Source organism: Brachionichthys hirsutus, chromosome 9, assembly GCF_040956055.1.
Source record: "Brachionichthys hirsutus isolate HB-005 chromosome 9, CSIRO-AGI_Bhir_v1, whole genome shotgun sequence".
NCBI classification, from domain to species: domain Eukaryota; kingdom Metazoa; phylum Chordata; class Actinopteri; order Lophiiformes; family Brachionichthyidae; genus Brachionichthys; species Brachionichthys hirsutus.
In genome coordinates, this window is record NC_090905.1 from 11036304 (window position 1) to 11048803 (window position 12500).

At 49.0% G+C, this 12500-nt stretch overlaps 1 protein-coding gene across 1 annotated transcript in view; it reads left to right on the forward strand.

Moving 5' to 3' along the window:
- Nucleotides 1–12500, forward strand: part of tle2a (TLE family member 2, transcriptional corepressor a) — a 22654-nt gene that overhangs the window by 1229 nt on the left and 8925 nt on the right. Inside the window, 3 exon segments of the mRNA XM_068743339.1 lie at nucleotides 1748–1914; nucleotides 7466–7529; nucleotides 10651–10695. Coding sequence (XP_068599440.1) covers nucleotides 1748–1914; nucleotides 7466–7529; nucleotides 10651–10695 — 276 coding nt within the window.

The following is a 12500-nucleotide window of genomic DNA, read 5'->3' on the forward strand; positions in this document are numbered from 1 at the left end:
ATGTGCCCTCTCTTCTCAACTGTCCTCTGTAAACGTGGATGTTAAAAAAAAAAACCTTTGAAAAGAAGGGGAGTAGAGTGATTAAAAAGGAGAGCGGAGAATACTCGCCTCCTTCCATCCTCCTAGGAAATGGCTCCGGTGCTCGCAAAGAGTAATTGCTGCGTGTGTGTGTGTGTGTGTGTGTGTGTCTAATGGTGGTTTTTGTTTTGTATAAAGGAAAAGCCCCGAGTGTGTGCTGTCTGCTCTGGGAGGGGGGGATCTGGCCGACAGATTGAGAGCAGCTTGTTAGAAAGAGGAAAAACGAGGCCACAGCCCCGCTCCTATCTTCATGTTGGTCCTTTTCTATTCCTTTATTCCCTGTGTGCCCTTCCTCTCGTCCCATTTTCACCGCTGTATTTTTCTGTCCTCCTCGAAGTCGATTCTGCATATTGTCGTCTTCTGACCTCACTTTCTAGCTTTTCACTCGCACTCTTTCAATCTCGTCTTTTTTCTCTCTGCCTCTTTTCTATTCGTCTGCTTCAGCTCTGCCTTTCCTCTCCCGATAATGCTTCACCTGCTGAAGCGCGTCCTTTGGGTCGCCTTCATGCTGTCACGTGCACACACGGGTTGTGTTTGTGTCACGACACCGCGGTGGCACCAGAACCTGTGTATAATGGGAACCACTTTGGAGGAGGAATATCTAACAATTGCGGAGCTAAAAATTCTTTCCTCTCTCTCTAATAAATGTGATCCCAGTATCCGGGAGGGAGAGCGGTCAGTGCTGCATTAAAATTCATGGGAAAAATGCCAATAAAATTGAGGAGGGTGCAGCGCTGGTCCCGGGCCCCCACTGGCTTCCTTTGACGGAGAGCCAAACGGCTTTCGGACCCCCCTTTCTGTCTGCCTGTCCTGCAGCATTACTCCGCGGCCGTGCTCTACTAATTGATCCGAACCCCGTGGAGACGGGAAGACGGAGCGTTGGGAGCAGGAAGACCTCGAGAGCCCCCCCCCCCCACTCCTTTATGCCTCCTCTTTCTTTTGGCCAGACTTAAATGGCGTGTGTTCATTCGGCTGAGGGGACTCTTCACCTCTCAAGCCTCTGGTTCCCGTTCCGCTGACACGCTCGTGTGTTTTGCTGGGTGTCAGTATGACAGACCGCCCCACACAGCAGGCGTTCTGATTGGACGACATGCTGCTCATCATCACCTGCCGTTGTTCTATAGCATTCTTTAACGCTGACGCTTGTTTTGATTGACACGTTCTCTTTTACGCCACCCACGTTGCACATATTAAGTGTCTTTGTAATTTATTGTAATTTATGTAATCTATTGCCATTCGTTGTCATTTTGCATCAGTGGTGTAATTTATTTTAGATTTATTGTTAGTTTGCATCGGTGGTGTAAAATCATTTTATTTTTCTCATGTTACTTTGCATCAATTGAGTTATTGAATATTGGTTTTATTTTTATTTGTATTGTTACATTTGTATTGTTAAATGTCGATGATTTATGTACGAAGGACTTTCAACGGAAACAAGGCCGCAAGGGCTTTTTTGAAATGCTCCTCTTAGACAGGATGTTTGACTGTACTTGTACTGTAATACATGCTACTGTGTGACTGTACTTGTACTCTAACATTCTATCTAATAAATATATTCATCATCATCATCACTCAGAAACTGATTCCGCGGTTGTCTCCTGCATTTTGATTCAATGTATTTAATAATAATAAACGGACCTAAAGGAATTTCCCTGTCTTTTCCCCGCAGGCACCTCTGCAGCCACCCCCGGGATCCTCCGCCTCTGTGGTGGCGGCTGCGGCGGCGGCGGCGGTGGCAGCGGCGTCGGGGACGCCGCAGTCACTGAAGCTAACCTACCCAGAGACTTTGGACCGCATTAAGGAGGAGTTTCAGTTCCTCCAAACCCAGTACCACAGGTGAGTGTTCGCTTTGCCGGGGGGGGGGGGGGCGTGTTTAAAGTCCAGGTGGGCAGAGACGGTTCTATGGATTTCCTTTTTTACCCTGAGGTGCAATAACGAGGCAGCGGTCCCACCTTGATCGCACAATGTAGACTGGGCTTCCTCCTTCCTGCCCCTTCCCCCCCCAGGCTCTAACAGCAACCCTTCACACGGACCCTCCCACCCACTCTCTTCCTCTCCTCATGCTTTGATTTAGCCGCACAGCAACCCCCCTCCCCTTTCTGCCCCACTTCAAGACTTCTTTTGTGTGGCCCTTGTCCTCGAACCCCCCCGTCGCTGCTTCTCTGTTTGCCTGTGTGTGTTTTTGTCTGTGTGGGTCGACTCTTTCTGTTCAGCGCCTACAGAAAACGCAGTCGTGCTTCTTTTTCTTTCTCCTTCCTGTTGATTACAGTCCAGTCCGACCCCATGAACCGCTCCTATATTAGTATACGCCTAGAACGGTTCTGCACCACGCCAGGGTCCGAGCAGCTTTGTGTCCTTCCAATGGCGACCATTCAGCAGTGTATATCTCTTGTTACGAAACACCTGCCGCATCGCCTTTGTGCCAAGAGCTGGTAACTGGGAACCAGTGAGCAGGACCAACAAGCCAGTGGATAATGAGAATGAGAGCACAGCGTTTCCTTCTTCCAGCGTCGGCACCGGTGCACCGGTTTTGAACGTCCTTGTTCGAGATTCCAGGAACTGGATTAGTTTCACGTCCCTGCAGGCGTCTCACAGAAGCACATTATCAGAGTGCATGTGATTGTAGCTGAGAGTTCACACCTTCACTCATGCAAACTGCTCGGCCTTTTGTTTGACGCAGGCTTATGTTGTGCCCTCTGCCACGAACAAGTGATGCTGGACAATTGATACGTTCTTTGTAGCACATTTTTAAATATCAGTAAATGCATGCAAATGTCAGCTAGATGCTCCTTTTTATAACAGAGTGAGTTCCAACAGGACAAGCCTTTTTTCGGCCGGCCGATGCTGGCGTTCGCTATATACACGAGCATCTCTTGAGTTTCTTCAGGCCTTGAATGCATCACCAGTAAACACGGTGAAGTCAGTGTGGTGAAGCTAGAAGTCTGGCAGCAGTTTTGTCCAGTCAGATTCTTCCTTACAATTAGCCGCAGCTTTGTTTAGTCCTGCTGCAGACGGGCCGGCTTCACGTAAGCAGTGCTTCTGCAGAGAAAACATCACCTGGACGCCCACAGAACGCAACACAAGTAACGCTGCATTGGCTCAACTCACTCCTAACATACGTGCAAGGCCCCCCCCCGATTAACTTCACACACGCACACACACACACAAATAGGTATTCCAAGAAAATGGCGAGACTTAGACAGGCACTGTGTTTCCAGACACGGTAGCTGGATTCTCGCTAGACGTTGGATTGGACCACAGGATAAAGGCAGAGCGAAGGGATTCGAGATGAGCAGATGCAACGTTGTGTGTGTGTGCAGATTTTGGGATGGATGGGTGGGTGGGTGGCAGGGTGTGTGATTGGTATGAAGGGATGAGAAAGATAAAGGAAACTAAAGACGGTCAGTGTTTGTGTGTGTGTGTGTGTGTGTGTGTGTGTGTGTGTTTTAGCTGTCTAAACAGGCAGTAATCAAAAGACTGAAGGGGAGATGGGAGGGGCTGCAGACACAGGGCCCGCATTACTGTAATTCTCTTTCTACAAACACACACAGCCTTAAATCAGTCATAATTATGTGAGTGTGTGTGTGTGTGTGTGTGGTCTGCAAGGCTCTCCACCTCGACACTAACATTCTGCGAGCAGTAAAGGTTGCTGCTGCCATTGGCCGGATGCACCTCGGCCTGTCGGATCACATGCAGCGTTCACCCTGTCGCAGGCTGGTTTCTGGGTTACACGGGTTAGTCATCGCAAGAGAACGGATCACGCATAGAGGGTGCAGGCTTTGAATTGTAAGAACTCGCCACTGTGCCATCGGTTATAAATGACAGTGGAGCTGACGTCGATGCATTGTGGGCTGTCAGGAGAAATAGGACAGCGCCTTGGACTCTGAGACTGTGAGGCTTTCTTCAATACTTTTTTTTTTTTTTGCGTAATTAATCAACTATTGTCCGCCTGCATTCGTAGGTTGAAGAGCAATACACTGTAAATGTTCACATTACATTACAAATTGCATTAATACCTCATAATGTAAAGAAATCAGCCCCCCCCCCCCCCCCCCCCCGCCCTTATGATCTTTTTTGTACATTAAACTACGCCAGTAACTGGGTCAGCTGTTTTATCGTGAGAAATACATTGCCCGTCTGTGCCGAGCAGAAGTGGCCGTTCACCACGGCAGAGCAATGTGCAATCTGAACGAGAGAAACTAAAATGTTTTCCATTGGAGCAGACAGGAGAGGCTGATCAATAGTTAATGGGATGTAAAGCGAACGGTCGCGTACCTGCAGGCTGCTCGGCTAAATGGAAACGCTGCTATGCAGTGGCGTGCGTTCTACTTGCCGGACGGTAGCTCTATACTTGTGCGCTACGAGTCGCACTATGTGTTTGCCGCAGCAAGGAAGCGATGTTTAATTGCTGTCAGCATTGAGACCGTCGTTCCTGCCTTTATCGTATTTAGTTCATGCGTTCATGTTTTTTTCTTTTTTACAAACCTTTTTTAATTGAAACAAAGTTATCAAGGACGAAAGTGTTTGTGTCTTAAGTGATTCAATAAAATAGTCTCAAGTTGTTACAGTTCTGTCTGTATTTGGGTGCGAGTTGGAAACATGAATGACCTTAACTTGAGTGTTGAGCTTTTCCATTGTTACCAGGCTTTTTAAAAATAATCACTAAAAGACATTTTTACAATATTCACTCGCCTGTTTCAAACATGGAAAAGAAGGCAGTCGGCACATTTCTCCAGCGTCCAGAGTCGTCATTCGGCGCTTCCCTCTCTGCAGGCGTGTGCGTGCGTGCGTGTGTGTGTGTGCATCCGTGTGTGTGTGTGCACGTGCGATCTATACATAGTGCTCATGTGTGCATTTTGTTTGTCTCTCTACTCGCTGGCATGCAGTGAAGACTTTGGTTTAGTTTCTATATACACACACACACACACACACTCCAGAGTGGTATGTTAGTGCGCACACACGCACACACACACACACACACACACACACACGTGTGTGTTCAATAACGGTGCAGCACCGTCTGAAGGCTGGCAGGCAGCAGATTTGTTCCGCATTCGGGTGATCATCTTATCTCCTGTCACATACAGTGAAAGATTGGAGGGACGGAGCCCACCATCTCTCTCTCTCTCTCTCTCTCCTCTCTCTCTCTCTCTCTCTCTCTCTCTCTCTCTCTCTCTCTCTCTCTCTCTCTCTCTCTCTCTCTCTCTCACACACACACGAGTCCTAGCTGCATTTCTTTCCTCTTTGGATTCTCTCTCTCTCTGTTGCTGCCTCTCTATCTCCTCCAAACCTTCTCTTCGTTCCCGTGCCAGTAAATGGTGCTGAGCCAAACACTAATTATTACAGACAATCATTTCAACATGAAATACCCACTTCCTGCTCGCTGCTCTCCTCCAATCTCGCCCTCATTTTCTTCCCTCCTCCGAATCTTTTATGCCCTTGCAGTCACATAATGGCATATAAATACACGCGTGCACACACACACACACACACACACACACACACACACACACACACACCAACCAAATTCATTCCTTGAAGTCAATTTTGTGGGGAGAGATTATTTCTTCCTGAGTGCAACCTTGGGGTTCTTCCTTTAATCACAGGAAGTGTCCTCCTGCATGGGGTGTGCGTTTGCGTTTTCCTTGCAGCTTTACAGTGCTGCTGCGTAATGTCGAGAGGACCAGAAGGAAGAATGGGATTTATGGATTCTAGACTTCTACCGAAATTTCCAGATGTGAAAAAACTAAACTGGTTTTATGAATGACATCAGTCTTAATTTTCAAACTCCTTGAATAACACAAAATGAGCCGACCCCGCGAAATTAAAACAGTCGCTGCGGATTTATTAAAAGAATCATGATAACGGCACAAATTTCACAGATCGATCGGCTGATGGCCATCTTCGCGTAGGGGTGGCCCTTGTCCCTCTCGGCCTATACGCCGACCCTCGCTTGCTCTCCCTGGCGCCATAAAGGAGGCCTACAGCTCCTGAAGGAGCATCGCAGGGAAGAACTTCCTCTCTGGGGGATCGATAAAGAATTCAAGCGCAATAAACGGCACGTCTGTCCTTATCAGACTGAACAGCGGTGAAATGAAACCTTCAGTCAGAACGGAGTAAAGTGTGTGTGTGTGCGTGTGTGCGCGCACGCGCCTACCTGCCAGTTTTCACCTCAACATAAACTTGGGATGAGTTTAGAGAAGCAATGCCCCCACACACACGCGCACACACACACACACACACCCCCCAGTCTAGACCAGCTGTGAGTAACTTCTGCCAAGAGGCAATTCCACTCTAATAAAATCTGTTGGGTGGGGGGAGGGTTGATCCTCGCTAACCACAGCCGCCCCCCCCTCTCGTTATCCTCCGTCTCCTTTCGCGTCCTCTTCTCCTCGACTGGCAGGCAATGATAAATGAGTCAATTATATGTGTGTGTGCACGCGGCGCTGGGGAAGGGGGGGGGGGCGTTATTACCTGTTGCGGCTGGGGGTAATGTTGCAGTATTAATCATATTCTAATTTTCCTCAGCCAAATGAACCCACCTCCAACATCCCATCACACCGCTCCGCAACCGCCCAATCAATCTGTCCGACGCCTGAAAACAAGTCAGCCTAAACTGCCAAAGGCCCAAAATATACAGCCTCCCCGGGGAGGGGGGGGGGGGGCGATAGGGTGAGAGAGAGCCGGTTCCAGGGGAAGGAGTCTGTGTTCCGGGTTTGTGTGTAGTTTCCAATCAAACCACTGGCGTCGACTGGTTTTAGAGGACCTGGAGGACTGGTTCGAGTACGAGGGGGACACGTCCAACACGGGACATCGGGGCATGCACAGAAACGAAGGATGCATGGGAGACAGGTTCGGCCGTTGTGACTTCCACCCCCAGACTGCTTCTGTGGTCGCCTGCCTCCCTCACAAAGGGAGAGGTCTTAACTTTAGGACGTCCTCCACTGTCTTCAACAGCTTAAATAGAGGCTCTGACTTCAGGGAAACTTTGCCGAGTGTGCTGTCAAGGGTGATGGAGTGGGGGCCAATCACGGACAAACTCGTCTGTAATTGGGCGGGGGGGGGTTGCAAAATGTGGAGGGCGCATGGACAGATAGAAACTAATTTGGAGAGACAAAGAAAGAGGCACCTTGGCTGTGCCTGCCTGCAGTCTTGGCTGGGTTTCAGCCTCCGAGCGTGACTTCATCTATTCCTGCTCTGCTCTGAGGTGATAATGGGATGTCAGCCCCCCCCCCCTGTGTGAGAGCAGAGTAAGAGCGAGGGGATGGGGCTGGCAGCCATTTGTTGTCATGCTGCTAATTGCAGCGATTATATTTATTGTGGAAGTTTGGAAGCTCAATCTTCATTTTTAACCCCCCCCCCCTACCTTTTCTTCTTTCTGTTGCAGTTTGAAACTGGAATGTGAGAAACTGGCGACCGAGAAGACGGAGATCCAGAGACACTATGTTATGGTGAGAGACATTACCCAGAGAGCCACAGTGAAGACACTTTACGCCTCTTCCTTCTTTACACTGAACGAAATCACGTCAACACAATTATGTCCCATTGTGGGTGGTGGCTTAGCACGCTGCCACTCTGCAAGCAACAGAGGGGGGGGGGGGGTCTCTGCTCGCCGCTCTCCTGACTGCTGCTTGTTGCGCCCGGAATCGCTTCCGTGGCGTATCACGGGAATCACAGGTCAACAAAGCGCCACGCCCCTGCTGCACGGTTATATATATATATATGCAGGCATTGATTCGACCTCCACTGCCGCCTTGGAGGCGGAGTCACAATGACATCACGGTGTCTTTGTACCTCCTGTAGAGGACAGTGAGGCAGCGCAACGGTAACCTAGAAATGGCTTTTCTAAAAGGGTCCACACACACACACACACACACACACACATGGAGGCTACATCAGTGCGGTGCCAAATCCGCTGAATCCCTTTCATCTGTTAACAGCTGCCAAGCAACACCCACCAAAAGCCACACGGAGACCACACACACACGGCCACACACACACACACACACACACACACACACGGGACTGCAGAATAAACACTTGGCGTGCACGCCTGAGCTTGCGTTTCTTTTCGCCTTCGCTGCGTAAACAGTCACGTACAGAAACGGACTCTATTTTGGAGCATCGAGCTGCAGCGTCAGGCTCGGTTACTTTATCCACATTTGATTTGAATCTGTTTCTCCTCTTTAGTTCAAAGCATTTGTAAAAAGCTGCTTGTTTTGGGAGAGCAGTTTGCATATCTTTATTTTTAATGATTGAAAGACCTGCTTTCCCGAAACCGAAGCCGGCGCCTGCATGAACGAAGCACCCCGATGGGCTGTTGGAGGAAAATGTGCGAGGTGCATTGAGGCGACCTACCCCAGGGATCCGCCCACGCGGTAGACACAGGAAATCACTTGTCGGATGAGCAAGCACGGAGGATAACCTCTAATCTGAGAATATATGTCGTGTATTTTATAAGGCATCTGGAAATTCACCTGGCAGCAATTTCGGGGGGTTATTTTTGAGTTTCTTTCCACGTTTGCTGCCTTTTTTTTATTATGACGGTGTGTCAGCTTGGCGTTTTGGAAGTTGTGTTGGTTATTTTCCCCCCATCTTTTTCTGAAGATGAATCATTTGATGAAGACATTGATTGAGGAACTGATTGTCAGCGCTGTCGTCTGCAGCCCTGTAATCCTCCTGGTGATCAATGCAGACGTAGCTTCTAGCTGTCTAGCAGCTGTCTCATTGGCTGCCCGTCATTCTCTCCCACACGCTCCGTCAGAGATCGGGGTGATCACAGTTAAAGGTTGCCAAACGGAGAATGAAATGTCCAATCAGGGGACGTGGGGACACTTTGGATTGAGGATGGATGTCGGGATGGCATGTAGTCGAAAGCTGCTCCACACAAACACGCAGATACCTTCAACACGCGTGCATCACCCACTCACTTCCCTGGCCGTGGGTTACGGGTCTCTGCCATGCTGGAAGACCTCAGCGCACGACCCATCTTCGAGGCGCTTGCTGAGGGGAAGGGAGGATGTTGCATCTCCTCACTGAGGGTGAAAGAAGTAAAATAAGCCCACATGACCACGATTCGACTCCCGAAATGCTTCCTGAACATCTGGCCGTGATGCACATGAAGCGCAGGCACGCGTTATGATGCCACAGAGCCGTTAATGTGCGCTTGGAATGTTAGTATCTGATTAAAGGATCAGCAGATGTCTTTTTTTCTCAGGTAAAATGATGGGCCAAATTCTTTGTCTTCCCTTTTTATTTTATTTTATTTTATTTTTTTTGAGTCGACAAACCTCCAGCCTTGATTTGCCTGCGATCAGAGCCGCACAAACACAACCGCAGCTGACTGAGTGTCGGCCGTCCAGAACCTGCTGTGCATGGAAAGGCACTATGGCGATCCTGTCAGAAAGGGGAGGGGGGGGGGTAGTTGGCATCAAGCACAGGCCAGGTCTCCTTTCCTGGCTGATGATTTGGGTTTGGATGAGTTTGGATGTTGCTAAGTAACAGGAGAAACTTGGCACAGCAACTGCCAAGCAGAGCCGCCAGCTGCCAGAAAGGCGCCTTTTATGGTGACACGCGCAAACACGCACACACACACGGAGTACACACACAACACAACACACACACACACAAACAACACACCCACTCGTTTGCAAGGAAACATTCACATAAAGCACAGATATGCACGCCTACACAGGTTGAGTTGGAGCTACAAACACACACACACACGCACACACGCCGACTTGCGCGCGCACACACACACACACACACACACGCGTATGCTAAGTGCCAGGAGAGATGTCTGGAGAGAGGGGACCCCTGCCACCTCCTCTCCCGTCCTGCCAGTCTGTTCTGGCTGCCAAGCTGCCAATCTCTCTCCCTCACAAGCAGTCGCACTGAAACGCAAATGTCAGCCCGCACTTTTCCAGCCACCTGACTTTAAGATCTCCAAGAGAGAAGCGAACCCGCGTCTCCGTGGTATTCAGCACCTCCTACGCCGTGCTATGCGCTCCCTTATACTTTCTGGTAGAAGCGAAGGTCGAATAGCCCGGATTAGACATGATAATTGCAGTAATCTCTCGCCCTCTTGTGCCTTGTGACAATTTCCCTGCCTTGCTTAAGGCTTTTGGCTTCCTAAAATGTACCCAGGGTCAATTTTAGCAGCAACAGTGACTTTCAGGAGTGTCGAAGGGGTAATTAGTGGTGGCGTGCTTTTAGGGACAAGCAGGCGCATCTGCAAGGCGGGGCGGGGGGGGGGGGGGGCGGCATCTGAAGATAGGGGCAAAGCGAAGAACGCGTACGTGTAAAGTCCAATGACTGTATAAAGTGTCTACGTACCGTCCCTCCTCGTGTATCTTATAGCATTTTAAATGTTTTTTCCTTGGTTATTAGCGTTGATTTGGGTTGATTTTTAGACGGATTAAATGGTTTTCAGTTATTTTATATAGGAACAAATAGATTTGACCTACGAGTGATTTGATTCACGAGCTTGATTGTGGAACAAATTCTACTCTGTCGAGGTATTCCTGTATACCGGTAATCATTTCTAACAACTGATGTCTTGCTGTGTTTCAGTATTACGAGATGTCCTATGGCCTTAACATTGAAATGCACAAACAGGTGAGTGAGCACTAGGTCTACAGGTGTGTGTGTCCCTCTCTCTCTCTCTCTCCTTTAATTTGCTGGTTCATTACCCGTTTGTTTGTTAGTACTGTGTTAGTGCTTCGTGTTTATTTAAATCAGATGTGATTGGCTCCTAAGGTGGATCAGATGCTGGCGGGTGATTCCTTCCTCACAAACGTTTTCTAAGTGGTGCTGTACGTCACTCCTGTCCCTGATGCCCCCCCTCACTTTCTGTATTATTTATTTTTTTACGCTAGGATCTGTTAATCTCTTTCTCTCCCTTCCCTTGAGTTCTCTTTCTCTTCTTTGCCTCCCTCCATCCGTTCACCCCCCCAGCAGACATGCAGTCCATGCTGAATTTCACTTTAAATCAGGTCACTGCCTTCTTACCGTCTACTCTCACTTTCTTTCTCTCTCTCTCTCTCCATCCATTTCAATCTCAATCGTTTCACTTTTGTCATGCGGCTGCTGCCTCTCCACCCCCCAACCAGCCAATCTTGATTTTCCTCCCCCACCTTCCTTCTGTTTTCTTTTTCTATCTATCTCTCCTCTCCCTCCCACATCCTTCGTTCATTGGCTGTCATTCCCTCAAGCCAATCTACCCCCTTTCCTCCTCCTCCTCTTCTTCTGCCTGATCCTTTTATTTCCCCTTTTCCATTTTGTCCACTCGTCTTTATCCTCTTTTCTAGAATGTTCATGCTCGCTCTCTCTCTCTCTCTCTCCTGAAAATGTCATTTAGTAGCTGGAGTTCTCTAACAAGAAATCATTGTGTCTCCCTTGGGCTGGGGGGGGGGGGGGTGATGGATTCAGAGGAGGAGGGAGGGGAGGAGAGGAAGGGGGAGCTCGGTGCGTGGCTGAAAAATGGAGCGTATACGATGGGAGAGAGGTGGGCAAGTAAGAGAGAGAGAGAGAGAGAGCATGAGAGAGGAAGAGCAAGGAAAAAGGAGGGGGTGGAAGTTCAGTCCAGCATCAATAAATCACTTTAGAGGGAGACTAGGGTGTGTGTGTGTGTGTGTGTGTGTGTGTGTGTCTGTGTGTGCATGCAAACACACACATGCTCAGACACACACACACACACAGCAGAGTCGAGCTGTCAACAAGACAAATAGCCTACGGCCATAATGATGTTGTCATGATCTCTGCATGCATATCATTATTGGCCTTAACGGCCTTGTTGGACCTGCTGCTAAACAGTGTGTGTGTGTGTGTGTGTCTCAGACATCACACAACAGTGTTTGTAATGCTGATTGCCGTAACAATACTGGGGGAGAGAAGTGGAGCAAGGGATGCATGAAAAGAGCAATAAATGGATTGAGATGGAAATAAAAATGGAAAGGAAGAGAGATGACGGAGAGAGATGGTAATGAGGGGGAGGAGGAGGGAGGAAGTGCACGCTCTCGTAGGGAACGTCGAGACGGATGCATACCCACAGCAAGAATCACTGACCCCCCCCCCCCCCAGCAGGAAACGCACACAGTCAAGCATGCAAAATGCAAACACACACAGACACACGCAACGCCACATCAGAAACACATGCGCGCGCACACACACACACACACACGCACTGTGTGGGCTGGCTGAGGCCACAGCAGATGCTGGCCATGAATATTTTAGCCAACTCCCTGGCAGAGTTTCCATTTGCATGGACCAAATGTAAGCAGCTGAAATATTTACCATACTGGCCCTGAGAGAAGCTGTGTGTGTGTGTGTGTGTGTGTGTGTGTGTGTGTTTTCGTGTGTAACCTGTCGAGTGTGTTTATTTTTTGTTCAAATGACTGAATGTGTGTGTGAGTGTGTTTATT